Here is a 24,700-nt window from a genome sequence, read left to right on the forward strand (position 1 = left end):
CTCCAACTGAGCACAATTCATGTTCTTTCTCCTTTATCATCCAAGTAGTCTTGAACAGTGTTCCTTTCTGGTCTCTCACCGGAATTAAGGAGAATGTTCCTGGATGGTCTTTCTAGACCCTGAGCCCAGAAGAGCTGAGGAAACATCTATTCTTGGATATTTGAAACAGAAGGGCAGGCAGGAATTAACTTCCCTCCATGTCTATCTAACTCCCACTGTCTCCCTGACCTCCTCTCACATGCCCCCTTCACTCATTCCAACTGCACCACACTGGCTGCCTTCCTGTCCTCAAACATGCCAGCCACATTCCAGCCTGTTGTTCTGCCTAAAATGCAGATACTCCCAGAGACATGTGATCTGTCCTCTCATCCACTTCAGATGTCACCTCCATCAGACTGTCCCACCTGCTTTCTTCATAATATATGACTCCATCTGACATATATTTTACTGTCTGTCCACCTCCCTACCCCTCACTGGAATGAGGCAGAGTTATGCTTCATTCATTGATGAATCCCCAAGTGCCCTTCCCTTATTGTTAACTGTTATAAGCCAGACCCCCAAAGCTCAAGTTCCCTGCCTTGGAAAGAATTACTACTGGAATAGGTGACTACTATAATTCTACTCATGTGTTTAGAAGAGCCCAAAAAATAGCTTTGTATACTACAAAGCTACAGTAATCAAAACAGCATGGTACTGCCACAAAAACAGACACATAGATCAATGGAACAGGATAGAAAGCCTGGAAATAAACTCAGGTGCTTATGGTCAATTAATCTATGACAAAGGAGGAAAGAATATACAATGGAGAAAAGACAGTCTCTTCAATAACTGGAGCTGGGAAAACTGAACAGCTACATGTAAAAGAATGAAATTAGAACATTCTCAAACACCATATATAAAATTAAACTCAAAATGATTAAAGACCTAAATGTGGGACTGGATACTATAAAACTCCTGGAGGAAAACATAGGCAGAACACTCTGACATAAATCACAGCAATATCTTTTTGGATCCATCTCCTAGAGTAATGGAAAGAAAAGCAAAAATAAACAAGTGGGACGTAATTACACTTAGAAGCTTTTGCATAGCAAAGGAAACCATAAACAAAAAGGCAACCTACAAAATAGGAGAAAATATTTGCAAAGGATACAACCTACAAGGGATTCATTTCCAAAATACAGAAACAGCTTATACAGCTCAATATCAAAAAAATAAACAACCCAATCAAAAAAGGGGCAGAAGACGTAAACAGACATTTCTCCATACAGATGGCCAATAGGCACATGAACAGATGCTCAACATTGCTAATTATTCGAGAAATGAAAATCAAAACTACAATGAGATTTCCTCACACAGGTCAGAATGGCCATCATCAAAAAGTCTACAAATAAATGCAGGAGAGGGTGTGAAGAAAAGAGAACCCTCCTGCACTGTTGGTGGGAATTGGTGCAGCCACTATGGAGAACAGTATGGAAGTTCCTTCAAAAACTAAAACTAAGTTACCATATGATCCAGCAATCCCACTCCTGGGTATATATCCAGAAAAGCTGAAAAAACTAATTCAGAAAGATACACGCACCCCAATGTTCATGGAACCACTATTTACAATAGCCAAGACATGGCAGCAACCTAAGTGTCCATGGACAGATGAATGGATAAAGATGTGGTGTATAAATGCAGTGGAATATCACCCAGCCATAAAAAAGAATGAAATAATGCCATTTGCAGCAACATGGATGGACCTAGAGATTATCATACTAAGTGAAGTCAGACAGAGAAAGATAAGTATCATATGGTATCACTAATATGTGGAATCTAAAAAAATGATACAAATGAACTTATTTAAAAAACAGAAATAGACTCACAGACATAGAAAACAAACATGGTTACCAAAGGGGAAAGAAGCAAGGAAGGATAAATTAGGAATCTGGGATTAATAGATACACACTACTATATATAAAATAGATAAACAAGAACCTACTGTATACCACAGGGAACTATATTCAATATGTTGTAATAACCTATAATGGAAAAGAATCTAAAAAGAATATATGTGTATATATATACATATATTATATAACTGAATATCTATACACACACATATATATAAATATATAGATATAACTGAATCACTGCTGTACACCTGTAACACTGTCAACCAATTATACTTCAATTTAAAAAACATCTCCTAGGGCTTCCCTGGTGGCGCAGTGGTTGAGAGTCCGCCTGCCGATGCAGGGTACGCAGGTTCGTGCCCCGGTCCGGGAAGATCCCACATGCCGCGGAGCGGCTGGGCCCGTGAGCCATGGCCGCTGAGCCTGTGCGTCCGGAGCCTGTGCTCCGCAACGGGAGAGGCCACAATAGTGAGAGGCCCGCGTACCGCAAAAAAAAAAAACAAACAAACGTCTCCTAGAATCCTGTGATCTCAATATGCCATTAATTGGGTAATTTGAGGCAAATATGTATGTCTAAAGACTCATGATTAAAGATGTCGATTTTTCACAAGGCAGTAAAGCAGTTTTTCCATAAGGAACTAAGACAATCCTTTTTCGTCAGCAAAAAGATACTTTGAGTAAAAACTATGATTTATACAGAACATCCATTGATCTTTATTTGATTTGACAAAATCTTCATTATTAAAAGACGGGTAATAAAATCTGAGCTTACATTGAATCTGCAAATTAAGTTCTATAGTATCTAGAATATTACATAAGAAATTTCAGCAGAGGGGGAGAGAGGATAAAAGCATCACATGCAGATGCTCCTGGCAAAGGGGGAACTATATCTGCAGGTGAGGTCCATCGTGTGCAGTGCATAAAAAAATCCTAGAGAAAATGCAATCGACTTACTTGGGTGAAGTGTTTTTCCTTTTGGGGAGAGGGAGCGGTGGCATCGAGGTGCAGGAATTCAAAGGTATGTGCAGAATGGCTTCTCCATTTCAAAATGATAATAAAAATATTTAGATCATGGCATTAGGGCACCTTTGAGGAAAAGAACACCTTAACCAGAGTAGGCTCATTGCATAATTCTTTAGTAATATGTACAATTTTCAAGTAATGGAGCAGACTTAGAGTAATTTTACTTCAAAAGTGGCTATCTATTTTTCTTCTCGCCCTCTGGGGCTTGATCTGTTTCAGCATCGCAGGGACACTTTTCTACACAGTTTCTAGGGAACCATCCTCTTATTCTTGAAACATCTGAGGGAGAAAATGAAACTGATATGAAAAAGTCAGATATACCGCAATGACATTTGTGAGACCCATTAGTTCTATTACTTCCAATTAATAAGCTTTTAGTTAGACTTTACCACCCCCCAGCATCTTTTATAAGCACAATATGTGGTTAAAGTTAAATAAATAAATAAAATTAAAAAAAAAATGTTCCTAACAAGCTAGGAAACAGATATTTCCCAAATTGCATCATCTGGGAAGGAGCTGATGTGGCTCAGGAGAGCCCCAGTGGAGTGGGGGCAACTTGGTGTTCACGTACATGTGTGTGACCATGAAGGAGGATGGCTCTGTCATACTTCATCTGTTCTGGGGGACTATCTCCCTGTAGCCTTTGTGAATTTTCCTTTTAGACTTTCTCTAACTTGTGCACTTCTATATCAAGCTTGCCTAAGCTGTCACATGGGTTAATTTATGATTAACCCAGTGTTTTCAAAAGAGCATCCTGGGTTAATCTTTACTTTAAAAAGGAACAATTCTTAAAAGTAAATAAAAAATCAAGGACACAGTTTCAGTTCATTAGTTTTTATAATAACTTAATAGGACGAGTCATTCAATGGGGGCGCGTATAGCATGGCAGCTTAGTCATAGGCTCTGGAGCCAGACTGCGTGGGCTGGAGTCTTGGCTCCATCTGCATTTAGCGTGGGCTTGGGCACGTTGCTTAGCCTCTCCACGTTTCAGTTCCCTCACCAATACCTCGGAGGGCTGTTGGGGACCTGAATACCACAAGTGAAGCATTTCCACAAGTGCCTATTGCATAGTTAAGTATGGGGTGTGATGTTTGCTAATCATTGCAAAGACCCGATAAATACAAGTGTATGGAGAAATAATACAAAGAGCTTCTTTTTGTTGTTTAATGATGTGCCTTCCTATTTAGTTCCCCTAATGCACGTGACATGACTGTTTATAAAAGTTATTCTTGTAAAATTTGCAGCTATTGCTGGCAGTCTTGTTCTTTAAACACCCCCTTCCACTTTCATACCTTCTTTAATGGAATCATCAAGAATTTTATCTCCATACAACCAGTATCTGAAATATTTAAAAGATTAAAATTAATTTTTTTTTGGCTAGATGCCAATTTCGTCATTCAAGAAGAAATTCACTACTTTCTGTCACTTACCGTAAGCCTCTTGTGGCTAAAATGAACTCCCCTTTCTGTAGCCTTATCCGAGGCTCTTCAGTGCAGGGGCTCGTGAAGAAGGTTTTGATTCCTCTATTCAAAGGACAGCAGGTACCACTATAATCTTCTATTACTTTATACTGAACCTGTCATCAGTGAGCAGAAGAACAATTTAATATTAACTCATACCTGAGGTTTTTGAAGTTTGAATGTAAACTGTTAAAGGTAGATCCAAAATATGAGGCAAGTCTTTCCCTCCTGGTTCCCTACCTACCCTTTATAGAAGGTAATTAATTGATGCTTCTAATTCTCAGGCTTTTCCTTACCCTTCATTTCAAGCACATGGCTAAGAATGAAATTTTAGAAGCAGTGCTGTCCAGTAGAACTTTCTGCAGTGATAGAAATGTTTTATACTTGTGGTATCCAGTGTGATAGCCGCTAGACACATGTAGCTACTGAACACTTTTAATGTGGCTGGTGCAACCAAGGGACTTAAATTTTAATTTTATTTAAATTAATTTAAATTTAAATAGCCACATGTAGCTAGTGGCCGTTGAATTATTCAGCATCACTGTAAGGACGAGTTTCACACTAGGGAACTATATTGAGGATAATTATCTTCTGACAACATAAATTGACTACATTCCCTCCAAACCTCCAGCACAAACTATTTAAATGAAAACAAAACTAATATGCATTAAATTTCAACAAATGTATTAAGAAATATTAGTTAATAAAAGCTAACAGTTGGTTTTTACTCAAAGGCAATTTTAAAACTACACAGAAGTACAGAGCCTGACAAAAGAAAAAGAAATTAGTATCATTGCAAAAGAATTACTTACACTTCTGACTCTTTTATCTGCTTTTTGTTTCAACTGTTCTATCTGTTTGGAAGATATAAAAAAAAAAACAATGAAGTCTCTTATCTCAATGTTTAAAAACAGGCTTTCCTCATTTACTATAGCACAGTGACAGGACAAACTCCCAATTTTCCAACATTTCAAATTGCTGACAATTTAAAGGCCGCCTTTTTTTTTTTTTTTTTTTTAGCATGGAAAGAAGGCTCTGTGACTAAAAACTGGTACTGAAGTGGGGCCTCCTCAGTGTTCCCTCTCCAATGTCTTTATTCACAGAGCACTCCCTGTGGCCCAGGAATCAGGGAGATGTGCTCTCTGCCCTCAGGGGGCTTCTGGGCTCGTCCCTGAGGTGAAGAGGATACAGAGACTCACTGATTCTTTAGAGAGAGGGCAAACAGACTGCAAAATTCACCAACAATGAGTCTTGATTAAAATTCACCATTTCAACTCCTTTTCTCCACTTATTCAGCAAGTTTATTAAATGTTACTACACTAGATATAGCAGGGGAAATAACCTCTGCCTAGAATCTTGCCAAGTTAAGTTAAAGACATAAGATACAAGAATTAAATAAAGATGAGACCTCATGTGCTAATATGCATTAGTATACGATTAAGTGCCAAATCCAGCTGAGTCTAGAGTGGGGAGGTAAGTCTTTATGGAAGAGAGGGCACTGGAACTGGTCTGAATAATTTCCGATAAACAGGAGCTCATATGACATAGAAAAAACAGTGTTGGGGAGGAGTTAGGTGTCAGGAATGTACCAGGAATTCGCTGAGTAGACTAGGCTGATTGGAAAGGATGATTCCTGCTAGGATGTAGGTGAAAGGTAGCTTTTGGCCAGATTTTATAAAACTAAGTTAAGGAATCTCACAGGTATGGAGAGATAAGGAATGATTTAAATAGAAGGAGGGACATGATACAAGGAGCGCTTTAGAATTAATTTAGATTCATTTGACATACTGAAAAAATTCTTATTACTTATTTTACTATAAAATGCCATTGGAGTTAAGGAGAAGTTAAGGGGAAGAAGGTGAGGCAAAAAGGCAAGACTATCTGAACAAAAATACTCACTGTTAAGCTGTACGGGTGACAGCCTTCTCTTATTGGCCAATCCAGTCCATCTCCTTTGGGGACCCCTGACCACGTAAAAACCTGTTTAAAGTTCTTCCATCTACTTCCCAAATCATAAGGAAAAACAAAGACTTCATCTAGTTGATAATATTGAATTCGATCTTTAGCCTGTGGGTAACAAAGATGTAAGATGGCAGATACATCTGTCTTAAGTGGCTTTTAGTAATATACTATAGAGAACATTTATTCCTCAAATTTGTATCATACCTAAAAATGCTTCCTCCTTGTTGTAACGTTAGAGTACACAGGAGAAATAAACACACTTATCACAATATAGGAAGAACTTGACACACAATACCAACCTTGTATGAGACCATCCAGAAAATGTCTGACAGGAGTTACTCAGGAATACGCCTAAATAAGACCAAATTTAAGCATTCAAAAACATTTATTAAAGGAGTCAGTAACTTTATTCCATGTAGAAAAAGTCCTCAATGTTCTTGCTTGTTCAGCAGAACAAAGGAATCCAGGTGTAAAGAAGACATACTGATAAGGAGGTTTAAGAGAAAACAAGGGTTTATTCAGGATGGAAGGAACCGTTAGGTGGGGTGCACTAGAATGCAATGGCTGCATCCTGGGTGGCAGCAACACCTGTGTGAGTGGCCAGGAAAGGTGTGACGGGGGAGTCATCATTCTATGAAAATTATTATTTTTTAAAGCTAGCAAGTATGTGTAAGACATCTTTCAGTTTTATTACATAATGTCTATATACTTATTTATGGAGGCATTTATATGTACATCTTATGCATATATATATAAATATTCAGGTTTCATAAATTATATTCTAGGCATTTAAATTGTTAGCTTTTACTTAAAGGGATAAACTGGCTTAGAATTTCTGATAGAAATTTCTAAGAAATTTCTTAGAATTTCTGAATTTCCACTGACACCTAGTGGTATAAAGATACACCATTTATTCCTACAATAAGTGTACAAATCCAGTTGATACTTACAGTGTAATAAAATCTGTAATTCTGATACATTTTAATATCAATACAATCATTTATTTGATTTCTACTGAGCAACAGAGCGCCAGTTTTAAAATAACTTCTAGATTTAGCATGGCACTTTATAAAGAGCTTTGGTCATTAGCAAAAAAACACTGTTAATCTAATGTCAACACATTATGCTAACTAGAGATGATACCTTGAAATATTATCAGGGGATAGTATTTTAGGGAAAAGGTTTTGCAGTTACTTATAAAGTGATGTTGATTCAATTAAAATTGTCAAGCTGTAACATGACAACATGTAAGTCCATCCCCACCCAGACAGTAAAGGGTAATTTCTTTTCCCTTTTTAAAAGCAAAAGCTTCAGAGTCTTCAAAATGAATTAAGAGACTCCGAGAATAGAGATCTAGAATATTAAGAAAGAAAAAGTGCTAAGGATGAGAGTAGCTTACAAAAATAACCAAGGCATGGTCTTTAAGAGAAGCACTCAGTGAAGATGGGGGATTCCAGCAATACTGTGTGTTAAAAGGTGACAGAGATGTGCAGTAAGTGCTACAGGAAAACGGTACAGAAGTACTTAACCTAGTCTAGGGAAAGTCAAGGAAGGTTCCTTGGAGGAAGTGACAGCTAAATTAAGTGTTGAGGGACAAGAAATTAGGCAAAAAATAGGGGGAAAGAATATTCTAGGCAGAGGGAACAACATGTGGAAAGATACAGAAGCATAAGATGTGCAAACTATTTGGTATTAGCTGGTATTGAGTGTGAATGGGGTGGGAGGGGTGGAAATGAAGCTGGAGAAGCAGGTAAGAGCAAGATATAAAAGGTTTTATTGATATTACACTTAAGCTAGGGAGCTTGGACTTAAACCCGTACATCAGTGGTTCCCAAAGTATGCTCTGCATACCTCCTTGAGTCCCCAAGACCTTTTCTTGGAGTTCAACAAAGTCAGACAACTTTCATAATAATACGAAGATGTTATTTGCCTTCTTCATGGTGTTGACATTTGCAACGGTGGGTAAAACTGCTGGCACCTTAGGCAGGAATCAAGACAGTGGCACCAAACTGTATTAATAGGTGCTATACTCTTCACTGCTACACACTCATAATTCAAACAAAACCAAACCAACAAAAAGCCCAGTTGTACATAAAAATTTCTTGATGAAGAAATAAAAATTATTTTTATTAAATCTCAGCCCTCAAGTAGATGTCTTTTTTTTTAAAGTAGATGTCTTTTTAATATTCTGTGTGACAAAATGGGAAGTACACATAAAGCTTGCCAAAGTGCTTATCTCAAGAAAAACACTTGTTTGAGTTGTGAGCTAACAAAAGCTGTGTAGCCAGCTTTTTTCATATAATGGTATTTTTACATGAAAGAATGAGTAATGTAACAGAAAAACCAAGGTTATTCAGACCTTGGTATTTAGTGGATGTCTTCTCGAAAATGAACAAAGTCAGGCTGTTACTTCATATAAACAACTGAGTATTTGTTGCCAGTGGAAAAAATAAGGCTTTCAAGTGAAAATTGGAATTTGGAAAATTTATAGCCACAACTATGAGCTTGACAGCTTTCCAATATTTAAAGATTTTCCCCATAAAATTGGTAGTGATATAAATGAATGCGGCTTTTAGATACTGTATAATGAAATGTGTCAACATTTAAAAAATCTGTGTAATGCTGTAAACTACTATTTTCCAAATGACCGATGCCTGATGCCCTATGTGGGTACCAGGTCCATTCAAAGAGCAAGATAGATTGATGGATTTAAATACAAAAGAATACAAAGAGTTTACTGATGTAGTTTCAGATCTCACATGCAGCTAACCTCTCAAGAACTAGCACTTGTCAAGCTTTAATGTATTATCAAGGAATATCCACTATTATCTAAAAGACATGTTAAAATACTCCACCCTTTTCTACCTACTTATCTGAGGCTGAATTTTCTTCATATACTTCAATCAAAGCAACATATCTCAACAGATTGAATGCAGAAGTAGATGTGAGAATCCAACTGTCTTCTGTTAAGTCAGATATTAGAGATTTATAAAAAAAAAATACCACTTCCTATTTTATTTTGGAAAATTTAATTATTTTTCCCAAAAACATGTTATTTTTATTAACATATAATGGATTTATTGTTATTTTAAAGTGAAATAATAAATATTCAAAGATTTTCTCAGTTAGAAAATATGGCAAATGTCAATAGATATAATACACATTAACAAAAGCTCTTTAGTGTCCTTAACAATTTTTGAGAATGTAAAAGGTCCTGAGACCAAAAAGTTTGAGAACTGCTGCTGTAAATGAAAGCTCACCAGCTGGCTGCCGGGAGGCTAAATATGTCCTATAGGTGTTTTATTTGTCCCACAAAGGCTTTTTGTTTGTTTTTAATCTGAATTGCTTGCCAATGCTTAAAAATAGAAAGGAGGTAACACAGAAATCCAGATCTCTGACTTTTCTTGGAAAAAAAAAATATATACGATCTCACAATACTGGGTGAGGATTTCCCTGTGGCACCAATCAGCTTCGTCTGCCGGGCAGCTCTGGCCCACAGACTGGCTCCCCGCATCTAGGTTATCTGCCTGGGCCCTAGTGCATTTGGGTTTACAACCCCTGCTACAGTGATAGTGAGGCTCTGAGAAGTTTTAAATAGGGAGTGGGGTAGTCAGATGTACTTTTTATATCAGAATCACAATGGACAGCGTGAAGTATGTACTGGAGGTTGTGAGGTTTGTAACAAGCTAAATGTTATAAGCCCATCTGATGTCTAAAGCCTATGTGATGGCACCTTGGTAGGACAGAAGTTCCTTTCCCAATGGGTTCCCTTCTCCTCTAGTCTGAGAGGAGCCAAAATGGTTTCATGTGTGGCTTAGGCCTCTTCAACAACTCAGTGTGTGAGAGAGCTCTGTGGGAGTCATATTAAACCAGGAATAAATCAAACGGTTCCCATGATCGCCTTTTACATGGCATGCAAATGACGTAAGGAAGCCATTTGGTAGCCAAGTTTTCATTTTGGGGCATTTATTAGTTAATCTGGTCTATTAGTACTTTATCGATATTGAGGAACAATTATAAAATTTACCTTCTCTTCAATCCATGATTCAATAGAAGTTTTGTTTCTGAGAATTATTTTCATCTGGAAATTAAATGATAAATAGTAAAATTTCATAATGTGACTGGTTCATTTAAGATTATAATCTTTACACTAACCCTACGAGGTAGTTTTTATTGTTCCACTCCATAGATGAAGATATCAGGATAACAGAGATTAAGTAACAGAGTGTGGTCCATCTGACTCTTAACCACTGTACATCTTCACATGAATGACTACATCGATCCACAGTCAAATCTGAATCTACTGTTTAAATAAAAAATCATGTTTTATGTACTATCTTCTGAATAGGTTTTTCAGAGTATTAATAAAATATTGATATAATCCATTCAATCAGTATTACATAGATTATGCTATTGAAATCTTTTACCACTATTTTTAATCTTAAATACATGATTAATCTATTTATTACAAGTAACAGTGACTCATTTCAGTCAACCTAGATATTTTGCTTGCTGTAAAAACTGAATATTTTCAGTCCCGATTCTATTTTTTGATCTTCCTAGCTATGGCAATTCCATTTATGTAGGTTTTTACACCACAGGATTTTAGTTTATTTCTAATATGATTCTTAATTCTAGGGATCGGGGAAAATTTTTCAAAGAATTTGATCCCAGGCTAGTAGAAAATGTGAACTATAACCAAAACCAGGTTATTTTAAAACCAAGAGTTCAAAAAGGGTTGGGTGATGCATCAGGGCCCTCAAGCCCAGCGTTTCTAATTCTATATGTCCTGCAATTCTTTGAAGTCTCGATGTGCCTTCATGGAGACAGTGTGACACAGTAAGAACAAACCTGGACTGGGAGTCCTTATCATATTCCAAGGGCCTAGCACAATACCTGGTCCACAATGGGCCTTCAATGAATGAATAAACTAATTAAGCAAATGAAATGAGTCATAAGAACTATTTTTTGATCCGTTCAGGGCCACATCCTCCTTCTCTGTGTTCTCACTGCACTCTGTACATAAATCTATGCTATACACATGACCCTGTATTAGTTAACTCTTCACCACTCATTGTGAGTTCCCTAATGGCAGGAACCCTTCATTTTCATTCTTGTAGCCTCAGTAATTAGCAAAGTGATTCATCACAGAGTAGACATTAAATAGCACCTATATTACAGGGTTGTTATGGAGATTAAATGAGCTGACACATGTAAAAAGCCTAAAACAGCACTCAATAAATGTTAGCTATGTTATGATTTTGATTTAATATATGCTACTATAAAATAATAACAATTATGTTCATTGAATATATGTTTACTGAATACATGAATGGATGATCTTGGCTATGTCACTTAACCTTCCTGTGACTTAATTACTAATCTGTAAGGAAGGGAAAATAATACTCCTCTTCAACCTCTTTTGGGGTTGATGTGAAGATCAAGAGAGACGGTGAGAAGAGCTTTCTCAAGTATAAAATGCTATATAACTCTAAGTTAGTATTTTTAAAATTAAATCAATAACCTAGAAATTCTGGCAAAGTCACTTCAAAATTATCTGACTAGTAGAAGATTAAATTAATCACCTAGATGGAATACATAACAATAATCTCCATTTCACACTGCATACTTAAATGGAAGCTTTATCTCTTTCTCTTTACAAGTGGCCCCAATAACTTGACAACTTTAGCTAGAGGTAATAGAGGAACCTACCTGGATAAAAAACAACATCCCAACAGCTATGGTTGTTCCTAAAGCTAATCCCAAGGCAAACAAGGTGGCAGCAAATGCAGCTAATCCGAACGGAATAATCGGAAGAGGATCTCTCCGGGCTGCACTCATATCAATCTTTACCGTGTTCCACCCAAAGGAGAGCTATAAACAATAACAACAACACACAGTCATACTCTACCATTTAAAAGAACTTGGTCAAAAAGATCAACAAATGACAACTTGACACTGTGGCCAAAGCAAACAGAGCTGTTTCTAATCAATACTGTGGTTTGAACTCATACTGATATGCACGATATCATTCTTCAGTATTCTAAAACGTTTTTTGTTTGTTTGTTATTGTTCCCTCAGAAAGTGTTAGGTAGACCACACAAACATTACTACGCATGAACACCACCAATCTAAGCTGTAACTGCGTCTCCCATCCTCTCCTTGTTTTCCTCTATTTACAGTGATTTCCACAGCGACAAACATAGCCTAGCATTCAGTGGTTTCTTCCCTCATGTTCCACAACGAGAGGTTTAAAAACTAGCAAAATGTAGGCCAAATATGGCCTGCCGATGTGTACTGCCTGGCCTACAAAATGTTTTAAAATATTCAGTTAGGTACCAACATTTAGAAATTTAGTGATTTAGAAATCAGATTTCACATAAAAAGTCCAGATTTTCAGATTTTTCTTGAAAAACTGGATGATCTGACATCACCAGGCTGGATTTCCAAACATCAAGAACTGGCTGAAGTCAAACATGGGCTGTTCCCTGTGTGAAGGACCTGTGTTTTCCAGCTTACCACATCCCACCAGGCCTGTTTCCCTCACTGACCCTCCAGGCCTCTTTAGGGGCCTCAATTTGTGACGACTGAACTTTATCTCATGACTACTTGCCCATAAATCAACTCAATCAGTTGCACCGTATCTTAGAACGTGCACCTGCTCTGTGAGCCACGTTCCAGGACACTGGATTTAGAAATGAACAAAAGAACTACAACTGGCCACAGGATCGAATGGAAACAGAAAGCACTAGTATTGCCTTTTTTCTCCCTCTTCTGCCTTTTCCTCTAACTATTCTTTACCACAGCTACCAAGTTTGAAGTCCAGTAAGTTATACATAGTACTAAAATAATTGTCAACTTCAACTAGAGCATATAAGGTGAGTTTCCAGAACAAAATGATCTTTCCTCATCTTAAAAACTGTTTTACTGCTTTTTTAAAAGGAGTCCTTATTGAGGATTATAAAGTTACAAAGTTCTATTTCCCCACCTAAATTGTAGAAAGCATATTTCCAAAAGGAACTTCTTAAATAATCTTAATAACTACTATTTAAGCTGGCATGATTTTATAACATTTTCTTACCCGATTATAAAGCTGTGTATACATTGTCATAACAAAAATAAAGGCAGCATGAATACAACCCAGTGGTGCTAAAAGGAGAAACAGTGTGAACGAAGCATGATTTTGATAACCACAGCAGTTGTTGATCCAAGGACAGTGATGGTCCATCTTCATCACACACCTAACAAGAAAAATTTACATAAAACGTGAGGCAGAAAATCCTGTCTACTTTAAATAACTTTGGTCTTCAAAAGATCAAGCACATCGGAATCTAGCATGTCCATGCATGGTCACAGAGAAATTATACTTCATGGAACACAAAGAAAAATCTTTATGAGTTTTTAAACAGTGACTTCTTTTAAATTTTAAACAACACAAGAAAGGGCAGGCTTTGTAACAGCATCTGAGGAAAAGATGTCTGCTACAAGTGACTTTGTTTGAAGAAGTCTGGAGGCCCGCTGAGAGGTTCATTATAAAGAAATGAGCATAGTTCCTGGTTTTCCTCTAGCTCTGAAATGCAGTGACTGAAGTGGAAAACAACAGAGACTGAACAAAATTACTTATAAATCTCCACTGGGGTTGATGGGACCTAGCAGGCGCTTGTAACTTCCTTCCTTCCTGCTCGTATTCTTTAGATGTGGAGTCTCTAAGCTAAGCAAGCTAACTCCGGAATATAAGATGTGGTTTAATAAGCAAAGTCTTACTCTGTTTCCCTTCCTTGAGGCTGCTAGAAGAAAATTTTCTTGCCTCAAACTAAACTTTATTTGCCCCTCCAATGGTCCCCCTAAACCTCAGCATTCTCATCATAAATTTCTTATTTATCACTGGACATAGGTGTTCATTAAAAAAGGTTCTAGCTTAATTCACATTTTTCATAGTGATTCTGTTTTCTTCCAATTAAGTTTTGTATATAAAACACCTGTGATAATAGGCACCTGGATTCATTTATTAGATCTGTATAAAGTGTAAATGTTAATCAACTAAATAATGGAAAAAGCAGGTCTCATTTATAATTTAGACTCAGAACAATTCTAAGGCTAGTCAAGATGACTAGTCGAGAATTAATCCTGATTTATGAAAACAACCTAACGGTGTAACTTTTTACCCTGCTCTTGGCAAGGCAAGAAGCAAAGTAAACCTGTACTTTTCTAGAAAAATCTTTTCACTTATAATAAAAAAGAGTAATACTTATCAGAATTGACAATTTAAAAGTAAAATGAAGATTATGACACTTAATTATTTCGACTTTATAAAGTAGCCACCTTGCAGAAAATAAAACTAGGATTGATGTGGTATAAAGAATAACAACAAAAGACCAGTAATCAAGTTGATCAATCCCCAATGAATAGCAAAGACAGTACCTGTTACACTTTCTGCAATGATGTGACCGTGGTGCCTTGTATGCTTGGCAGACTTTACAATATTGGAGGTACATGCTATCCTGAGAATTTTCCTTGGCAGCAAAATAGAAACAAAACATAAACTTCTGGGTAATTGGAAAAGTGATGTTGCTGTTACCAGAAATTCACTATTTAAAAATATTTTAACTCAAATATAATGGCTGGAAATGCAAGTTAAAATTCAAATTCCATCCTTTCCCCATCTCCCATAAAAGAAAATCAAACCATAGTATTTATTCATAAGGCGTGACTTGTTATTACCAGGCTGTCTGTTATTTCTGAATACTTTATGGTTTAAAACAGTAGTTTCTAAAGAGTTTTTCTCAGTTATAAGGGATGTTAATATGTTACATGAAAAAAGATCCTAGAGCCAAACCACACTGTAGAATTATGAGGTGAATGATATGCAGTGTTTCCTAGAAACTTATGCGCTCATCACCACCCTTCCATTTTTTTTTTTTTTAAAGCAGAAGTATTTAATGAAATTGCTTTGGGAAATACTAATTTAGATCCATACTTTCAAACCAGTATAAAATAAATTCTTTGAGCTCTAAATAATCGGTGATTAGAATAATACACTTAGTCTCTACCAAAGCAAAGAGCAGGCTGTGTTTGATTTTATTGGTTGGCAGATAAGGCAAAAACTAAATATATGATTATCATGAGGGTTCGCCATCTTAAGGAATCTTTTTCTTACCGGTTTCCACCCCAGAGGGACGAAGCCAGGACCAACAAACATGGCATTGAAGTAATTATAAAGAATCATGACAGTCCAATTTATCAACATGATGAAGTTCATGCTTCCTCCAGTGGTATGTAAGGGCCAATACCACAACACAGAGTCAATCATGGCCATGGTAGAACATATTGCTATAACACCAAGGGCTATAATGGGACCCCAGTGACAAAGTCTCTTTACTTCTTGTAGATTTTCAAACTTGATAACTGAGCAGAATGTACCCATTTTGGTGAGGAAGAACTCGTTCCTGTTTTTAAAGAACTATAGATTTCCTTTTTCTGTGCATACATTTCCATGTGCCACAAGTCCACGTGTGTTCCTTAATTGTCATGCCTTCACATTGTGGGATGTTAATGCAGATTACGCCATGTTCACTGTTACACACTCTTTATGTTTTCTAGGAGAATCCAGTACCTTGGTTTGAAATCCAATCTAAAGAAACAAAATGAGAAAGTTCGGTAAGACATTTTACTATGTACTGTATTTGTTAATTCCAATAATCACCTAAACAAAAGCAGCTCACAAGTACTTTACTATGGAATGAGTACCTCATCAAACGTCAAAAAGACTATTTTCGTCGCATCCAAACTTTCCTCATGTCTGAATAGCACCTAAACTGGACACGTGATTGTAAAATGGTTGTTTTTATTCTTTTGTTCCCAACTTGTCAGAGGACTGTGTCTATGCAACCGTTTAGTAAATGGTTTGAGGAGACGAAGAATTTCAGAGCTGCGAAGGAGGGCCTTAGGGTTGGCCTAATCCAGCTTCCTTCGTCATAGAAAAGAAAATGGCTCGGAGAGGCTGAGTGAGTAAACCACGGCGGTAACTCAACAGAAGCCAAGTCATCAAACTCCCTCTATGGAGTTCTAAACTGCCTCTTACCCAGTCTCGAATTACATAAAGTATGATCCAGACATGGTCTACACCATTTGCCTGCGGTTGCCCCCCAAACACTAACTTAAGGGTCTATTTGTGTCAAAGTAAAGAAGCGGGAGGGTGAAAGCAAAGAGACTGCAAGGAAGGGAGGGGAGAGATAAGTGTGTGTGAACTCAGGATCGGAGGTGTATATGAGAAGGAACATGATGAGAATATTTGAGGAAAAAAAAAAGAAGAAGTGTCTCCCGGAGCGAGGGACGGGGAAGTCAGGACGGCGAGCGCCGGGAAGATCTGTAGAAGGGTATTTCGGACTGGACTGGAGTGAGTCAAGGGAAGAAGACCAGAGGAACAGAGTAACAAAGACTTCCATGCAACAGATGCCGCTGCCTTGTGCCTCAATTTCCCGCCCGTGTCATGGAGCAGAGCGCTTAGAAATCCTCACTCAGGTGGAGCGAAGACCGCCAAAATCATGGTTACGTCCCGTGCTTTGACTCCCACCTCGGTCTGGTCCTCAGTGCCCGCTCTTTGGCCATCGCATTTCCGGGGCGGCTCGGGCTCACCCGGAGCAGGTTTTCTCAGGCTCGGATAACTCCGTCATGGGTACCCCAGCCGAGCGCAAGTAGAAAGTAAATCCTGTGTGCTAGAGGCCGGAGTTCCGCACCAGCCTCCACCCTCGCATTGCTCCGCCATCAGCCTCGCCGCAGCTCTCCCGCTCAGGCTCAGTGCGCAGACTCCGTGACAGCCACTTCCGGGAGGTTCGCCGCATCAAACTTCCCCCCTGGAAACAAGCCCCTCTGACTTGTAGCTTGGGGAGCCGGAGCCGCTTTCCAAAACGTGGAGAGGCAAAAAATGCTTTCGGTGATTCCTGAGAACCCGCATATTTTTTAAGCTTTTGGGGGCACTAACTGAAGGGCTTTTCCTTAGCGAATTTCTTAATCTTGAAGCCCGAACGGAAAATAAAAAGCGCACCCAGCCCAACTTCCGGAGGACCAAGATCGCGAAGAACAACCAGGAAGCGGCCTGGCTGGGAGCTATCCCGGCTTCTCCGCTCCGCTCTCTAGGGAGCTTCCCGCGTTCCTACACCGTCTTTTCCTGCCCCGCGTAGCCCCAGCCCTGACCTAGGCTCCGGCCCGGGTCGGCCACTCCGGAGCCGCCATGTCGTCCGACTTCGAAGGCTACGAGCAGGACTTCGCGGTGCTCACTGCAGAGATCACCAATAAGATTGCGAGGGTCCCCCGACTCCCGCCTGGTAAGAGCCCTGCCCAGGCTGGGCGGGGGTGGCCCGGAGAGCCAGGAGGCTTGGGCAGTGGGCGATGGAACGACACCTGAATAAATGTGTCTCTGGGGAGCGAGCCTGGAGGCAGGTGGTGTTGGGGCCTCCCAGAGGGATGCTTGAGGTTGGTTGAGGGTAAGGGGAGAATCTAAGCTGGGTTGTGGGGTGCAGTGTAAAGAGCCTTTGGCTTCTGAGCCATCTGGGCTCTAATCTGGACTCCGCTGCCTTGTGACTCGTATAACCTTGGGAACGTTTCTCTGAGTCTTAGTTTTGGCTGGGTTTTGTTTGTGAAATATAGAGATGTGAGAGTATCCAAAGAGAATCAGTGAACGTAGCCAGATCATGAGTGTGCATCATACAGTAACGTTGTCTTGTTAGTAATGATGTTATTATTATAGGCAGCAAAGCAGTGTTAAGAGCCGTAGTACCCGGATTCAAATCCCTGCTCTGCCACTTAGAAGTTGTTGTATTTAGGCAAGTTTCTTAATCTCTCTCAACTTTCCTTCTTGGTAAAATGGAGAGAATTGTGCGTCTCTCATAGGGTTTTTGTGAAGATTAAATGACTTAACATATGTAAAGCCCTTTCTTGGTGTTAGCTGCTGTAATCATTAGTATCTTTCATACCCCATCCCCATTTATTATTTTTCATCTTTCCTGGGGATCCATAACCCAGTGTTGTGTAAAACTTGGTACAGGATAATTTTTCTCACTTTTAAAATTCCACAATTTTCATCCAGAAGAGTTTTGTTTTTGTGTTTTAGCACAACTCATTTTCGATACTGGGCTGTCAGTTATGTGAAGGTGGGAGCTGTGTTTGATTTGCTTGGCATTTACTTAGAACGGGCTCAGGAAAATGTTTTAAGTGAATGAACAGATACATAAATATGATGTCTTGTGATTTTTGTCTGTAGGACATTGTTTTAGGATTTATTCTTCTCTCAATACAGATTTAATTTGAGTATTTACTTGCAGAAAAGATTGTGGCTTTGGTGCTCAGTTTTGTTAGTGAAATTGAACCATCTACCTTCGCTCTATGGTGTAAAGTATAGGAAAAGGAGTGCTCATTGATCTGTGAACTGGTGGGCAACTTCCTTCCTCCACCTTGTTAGTCAATGCTTGATGCCAGCAGTAATTTCTCCTGGACTGAAGTTGTCATTCCTCTTTCCCTTTCCCTACCTCCCCCCAAACTTTTGTGTTTGTAAATAATTTTCTTCCTTTCTTTGTTTTTCTTTTTTTTAATATATAAATTTATTTATTTAGTTAGTTAGTTATGGCTCCGTTGGGTCTTCGTTGCTGCACGCGGGCTTTCTCTAGTTGCGGTGAGCGGGGGCTGCTCTTCATTGCGGTACGCTGGCTTCTCATTGCGGAGTACTGGCTCTAGGCACGTGAGCTTCAGTAGTTGTGGCACGTGGGCTCAGTAGCTGTGGCGCACGGGCGTAGTTGCTCCACAGCATGTGGGATCTTCCCGGACCAGGGATCGAACCCGTGTCCCCTGCATTGGCAGGCAGATTCTTAACCACTGCGCCACCAGGGAAGTCCCCTCTTTGTTTTTCTTACCCCCACCTATTTTCTATTAATAGGGACATTTGCTTCAAGCCAGGTTCTCTGAATTTACACCCCACTCATCTCCTGAAGTCCCAGTTAGTTCTGGAGGAGGTGGAGGATGGTGTCTTATAGAGGTGTACGAGTCCAAGTGAGGGAACAAGGGGAGAGAACCAAGGTAGCATATACCACCAGGCTTTGCTGCCTTGGAGATTTTTGTGGCGAATTGGCTGATGGCCTCATCATTTCATGATACATCACCTCGCCTCAACTCTTCAGTTCTGCTTTCCTCCACTGCCCAATATCATCTTGATTTTTGTTGTCGTTGTTGGAGACTACTTCCTTTGACGTCAGTCCCAGAGCCTCAGAATATCAGGATTTGTGGTTTCCGTGGGATTTTTGCTCATTTTTAATTGTGATAGTTTTAGCTGAGGAAACATTTTTTTGTTTGGGCTAATAGGTTTTGTACTGGGAAGCTATTCTATAAAGTAACAAAATCATTCCTGGGTGCAAAGTTGTAACAGCCAATTCCAAGAAAACAGATTTGTTACAATCGATTTTTTTTCTTACCTTTATATTTTAATGTAACCATTCTTACCACATAGAAGGAAACCTTTGAATTAAGTACCTTAAAAATAAAAGTCTTGACTCTCCGTAGGTACAGTATAATGTAATGCCCAAACACAGCAGCTACATGAGAATTGAGAGGAGACTGTATAACTGGCACTGGAAAAATGCTTACTGACTTGAATAATTAAATGCTAGTGATTCTTGAAAATGCTGTGGTTTCCCTCTTAATAATTACTCGTACTTGCTCATTTTATAATGTTTCTAGTTGATAAATAGAGAAAGATGAAAAATATATCTGTGTAGTTATGAATTTCAGATGTATATCTGTGGACTAACAAATTAATATGTACAACCTTGGCAAAAACCAGTATGAATAAAAGTAATTATAATCTCTTCCTGGCATCTTTGGTAGTTGACCCAGAAATTACCTGAGTTAAGAAGGTTAAAAATTGGAGCAAAATTTTCAGCCAAAGCAGTTTGTTCCCCCAAATATTAACTTACTGAAATGGAAGTGGAGTAGGTAGGATTAATTGCAACTAAGTGTGTGCAATATACAATGTGCTACCTCTGCTGTGCATGTACAGTGTATTAAAGTGTTACTTCCAAAGAGAATAGAAAAGATTGAAATTTTAAAACTTTATTTTAGAAAAGAAATTCGATTATTCTGTGATACATTTTAAACAATAAAAAAAACTTTCCTGTTAGACTAAAGTGTTTGAATTTTATGTAGTTTTAGTAATTGGACTAATGAGATAGATCAGTCCCTTCTTAAGTAATATTCTTATGGCACTGTATTCAAACTTTGATTTTAATGATTAGTATTCTGTGGTAAAGTCAGGACAATGGATGAGTGGAAACCATTGCTAATACTAATTGTGACACTCCTTTTCCTCTGATGATGAATCCTAAGTGGGGGGATACTTCGTAGGGGCAGAGGTTCTGTTACTCAGGCAGGCTTCCTGAAGGATCTTAAACAAAATGTTCCTTTGCAATTAGTTGCTTACCTCACCATGAACAGAGAGATAAATGGTCTGTTGTGAAGCTTATCATTTTGTAGATATAGTCAGAAATACCAAGAAAGGCATTATGGCAAATTGATTACAGTTCACACATGGCATCAGATCTGTTTAGAATCCCAGCTGTGCTGCTTACTAGATGTGCAGTCTTGAGCCAGTTGCCTAGCCTCTCTAAGCCTGTCTCCTCTACCTGGAAAATCGGGGGTAGGGGATAATAGTTTCAACCTTACAGTGTTGTAAAAATCAAATGAAACAAAGCATATAACACCCTATCACACTTTTTTTCTCCCCAGAGAAAGTACATGATAAATTAGCCACTAGTGATACTGCTGCTGGTGAAGACAACAGCTGTAGGGTTAGTCAGGACCCAGCTTCTCAGACTTTGTGATGTTAGTTGAACTCTTAAAGGAACCTTGGACCTCAATTTTGCTTCCTTTCTGTGCTAGACTAGAGTTGGGTGAATCTCTCTTGATGAACACCTACATTTGCGGGGAGATGAGTGATTAGGGACTTGGGGATGTGCACGTGGAATGGGGCTTTGAATTCAGGATATCAAAGAGAGAGTCAGGGAGAGAACTGGAAGTGGTGGGGCAAGACAGGTGTCCTTTCTGGAAGGAAATGCTTCAGCCTAACTGATTGGTTATGCCAAGCCCTGAAGGCTTTTGGACACCATCTAGACATGGCCATGTATGGAAGAAGCCATAGCATTGTTCCATGATTCTCTCTTGCCTTTGCAGAGTGGTTGTAGTCAGAGGATTCAGAAAAATCTGCTTTTATTTATGAACACTGTGGTTTGCTTAAAACGTATGTGGCTCTGGAGCTGTAATGTTGATGTGTAGCTACTGAGTGCTTGAAATGCGGCTGTTGCCACATAGTGAAATGATAGTGTTTTGGATATATTGAGTTAAATATTATTAAAACTAAAAAAATGTATATATTAAAATGAATTTCTCTTGTTCCTTTTTACTTTTTGAAATGTGGCTAGTAGAAAATTTTAAATTACGTTATGTGACTCGCATGCATTACATTTCTATTGTTCTATAAAATTAGAGTTGAAGAGATGGTTCCAGACCTAATTCAGGAACTCAGGTACAGAGTGAGCTGAAGTAGAGTGGGTAGGACTTGAGTTAGGCATATGCACACACGCACACATACCCACACTCAACCTAAGTAATAACTTCATTGATTAAAAAAAAAACTTTTAATTTTAGAACAGGTTTAGATTTACAGGAAAATCACAAAGATAATACAGAGAATCCCTATATACTCCATGCCCAGTTTCCTCTATTGTTAACATCTTACATTAATATGATACATTTGTTGCAGCCAGTGAACCCATATTGATACTTATTATTAACTGAAGTCCATACTTTATTCAAATTTCTTTAGTTTTTTACCAAATGTCCTTTTACTATTCTAGGACCCAATTCAGGGTATTACGGAACATTTAGTAGTCATGGCTCCTCAGGTTCCTCTTAGTTGTGACAGTTTCACAGCCCTTTCCTTATTTTTGATGACTTTACAGTTTAGAGGAGTACTGATCAGATATTTTATAGAATGTTCCTCAGTTGGAATTGGCCTGATGTTTTTCTCATCATCAGACTCGGGTTATAGGTTTTTGAGAGGAGGACCACGGAGGTTAAGCACCATTTTCATCACATCACATCACATCAGGAGTACACACTGTAAGGTAACTTAGCACTCCTGATGTTAACTTTGATCACCTGGCTGAGGTATTATTTGTCAGGTTTCTCCACTATAAAGTTACTCTTTTCCTCCTTTCCATACTGTTTGGAAGGAAACCATAGGCACAGCCGACACTTAAGGAGTAGGGAGTCGTGCTCCACCTCCTTGAAGGCTGAGTATTTAGGTAAATTATTTGGAATTCTTCTATACAGGAAAGATTTGTCTATTCTTCTCCACTTATTAATTCAGTCATTTATATCCATGGACTCGTTTATTAAATACTTCATGTTATATTCTAATACCACTTTATTTTGTTGCTCAGATTATGCCAGCTTTGACCATTGGAAGCCCTTCCAGCTGGCTTTTGTGTCCTTTTGCTATACTCCCATCATTGTGGGGCTTTTTCCCCCCTTTTTAACACTTTCATACTTTCTGATATTATGAGGTACTGTAGGATCATCTTGTATTTTTCCTATACCAGTCCTAGAATCACCAGTCATTTCTCCACGGAATCCCCAACTCTAGTCCTTTATCACAAGGATCATTCTAGAATGGCTTTGTTTTAACATTATTTTATTCATAAAGGGAAACTTGCCATTCTAAGTGGGAAGATTTGCCCCAGTCCTCACTGATACATTTTTTCTTTTTCTGTTTCTCTGTGAATAACAAATGTGTTGCTGAATGCTAAGACTGATTCATTCAGTAAACACTTAGTGAGCACGTACTGTGTACAGCTCTCTATGCTAAATACAAAATTATGACAAACATGTGTCAAGAGTGGTCCCTGCCTTCAAGGAGCTGGAAATGAGGCTGAAGGGAAAACTACAGGAACCAATTTCTAATAATCATCAGGGATGCTAGGGCAGAGGACACAGGTCTAGGAATTCAGAGGAGATAAGATCACGTTCCAGGAGGTCACCTGGAAGGATGGCGGGATTTAGCCGACAAAAACAGGGAAAGAGTGTAAGAGTTGCAAGCAATGGGTTTCTGTTGTTTCGGAAGGCCCCGAATCCCCCATTCTATCTTATGAGAGCAGCGCCTCAATTTTCCGTTGAGGAACTCCCTAAACCCAGTCTTGGTGGAACTGACAGGCTGCCATGCCCTGTCCAGGTCAAGAGGTGAACACTTTACCCAAGCGAGGACATTAAGTGAATTTTTGCCAGGAATTGGAATTTTAACTCTCCTTCTGCAGAGACTGTCGGTGACTTCCTGCTCCCTTGGTTTCCTGAGCCACCCTGGGTACTGTCTTCCCTGAGCTTGGGAACTCATCTTTTCCATTGATTCTGTGATCCACCCTGAATTACTCTAATAAATTCCCTTTTTGGCTTAGGTTAGCCAGAATCAGATCTGTTCTGTTCAACCAAAGAACGTAAATGGTAGCTTGAACAACAGCTTAGAGTTGGGGGGAGGGGGGTAGATGTGCTTGGGTAGTAAAGGATAGTCTGTCTGGTTAGTATGCAGAGCACATACAAGAGAGCTAGTAGTTGGAAATAAAGTTGGAAAGGTCTCTTGGGTCTGGAATGTGGAGGGCCTTGACTGTTAGGCTCAAGTGATCCAATCAGAGCCACATTTTAGAAAGATTAAGTGGGGGAAGGGGTCAGGTAGGGAAAAAGGGAAACCAGGGTGGTTGGTAGCATAGCTTCTTTTATAAAGTCTTGCACTGACTACACTATTTATTCAGTTTACCATCAGTTTTCGAGAACTGATTATGTGCCAGGCTCAGTGCTAAATTTTAGGACTAAGACATGGTTCCTGTCTTCCCAGGGCCTCCAAGGTAGAAGATAAATCAGACCTGTAAGTGTGAGAGATAAATCATGAGGATTAGGTAAGGGTTCTAGGGGTTTTCTGCAAGAGTGAGTAGTTAATTCTTCTGTTGGGTTAGAAAAAGCTTCAAAGAGGTAGTGATTTCTGAAGAGAGTTTTGAATAGCAGTTTGCCAGGTAGTCACAGTGGAGATGGGCAGAATTATAGGGATTAAAGATCTGGAGTCCTGGAAATATATCAGGGTTAGAGGTAAAGGTTTGGTCCAGGATAGGCTTGTCTTGTTTCATATTCTGCACTATTGCAAAAATACAGTGTGGTTCTACTATAATTTGTGGAGATGTTAGATGGATTGACATGTACCAGAAGCATATAAATTTGGGGTCGTATACTAAATTTTTAATCTGGCCGTATGTAGGCTTAACTTTCTCAAAGAGG

At 38.8% G+C, this 24,700-nt stretch overlaps 2 protein-coding genes across 19 annotated transcripts in view; one reads left to right on the forward strand and one right to left on the reverse strand.

The window, feature by feature from the left end:
- Window positions 1-2,585: 2,585 nt before the first annotated feature.
- On the reverse strand, window positions 2,586-17,124 carry ZDHHC6 (zinc finger DHHC-type palmitoyltransferase 6). 4 transcript variants are annotated; one of them, XM_060126210.1, is made up of 11 exons: window positions 16,976-17,124; window positions 15,498-15,971; window positions 14,762-14,853; window positions 13,422-13,581; window positions 12,053-12,214; window positions 10,368-10,421; window positions 6,278-6,445; window positions 5,191-5,232; window positions 4,349-4,494; window positions 4,211-4,257; window positions 2,586-3,215 (listed from the first exon to the last, which is right to left on the reverse strand). In XM_060126210.1, the coding sequence occupies exons 2-11, from the start codon at window positions 15,762-15,764 to the stop codon at window positions 3,094-3,096; spliced, it is 1,260 nt and encodes a 419-aa protein (XP_059982193.1). In that variant the 5' UTR covers window positions 15,765-15,971; window positions 16,976-17,124; the 3' UTR covers window positions 2,586-3,093. The 4 variants fall into 4 exon arrangements, with proteins under 4 accessions (XP_059982193.1, XP_059982194.1, XP_059982192.1 ...); XM_060126211.1 differs by having other exon boundaries at window positions 2,586-3,197; window positions 16,914-17,124; XM_060126209.1 differs by having other exon boundaries at window positions 16,914-17,124.
- A 240-nt stretch (window positions 17,125-17,364) lies between these two features.
- Window positions 17,365-24,700, forward strand: part of VTI1A (vesicle transport through interaction with t-SNAREs 1A) — a 368,132-nt gene continuing 360,796 nt past the window's right edge. For 13 of the 15 annotated variants that reach the window (XR_009536001.1, XR_009535998.1, XR_009536000.1 and 10 more), the window contains exon 1: window positions 17,365-17,664. Coding sequence is in view for 11 of the 15 variants with exons in the window: in XM_060125936.1 (XP_059981919.1) it covers window positions 17,571-17,664 (94 nt within the window). In the remaining 4 variants the exon portion in view is untranslated. The remainder of the gene's footprint in view (window positions 17,665-24,700) is intronic. The other 2 variants (XM_060125938.1, XM_060125930.1) reach the window with 1 other exon arrangement.

This window comes from Lagenorhynchus albirostris, chromosome 16 (assembly GCF_949774975.1).
Source record: "Lagenorhynchus albirostris chromosome 16, mLagAlb1.1, whole genome shotgun sequence".
NCBI lineage: Eukaryota > Metazoa > Chordata > Mammalia > Artiodactyla > Delphinidae > Lagenorhynchus > Lagenorhynchus albirostris.

What these genes read in the sequence shown, in the direction of transcription:
- ZDHHC6 (XM_060126210.1), bottom strand. Translation starts at nt 15,764, where the DNA reads ATGGGTACATTCTGCTCAGTTATCAAGTTTGAAAATCTACAAGAAGTA. An exon ending in GGATGTTGTTTTTTATCCAG is followed by an intron (nt 10,422 to 12,052) that starts GTAGGTTCCTCT and finishes TTTAATTTCCAG; the next exon opens with ATGAAAATAATTCTCAGAAA. An exon ending in TTAGCCACAAGAGGCTTACG is followed by an intron (nt 4,258 to 4,348) that starts GTAAGTGACAGA and finishes TAAATATTTCAG; the next exon opens with ATACTGGTTGTATGGAGATA.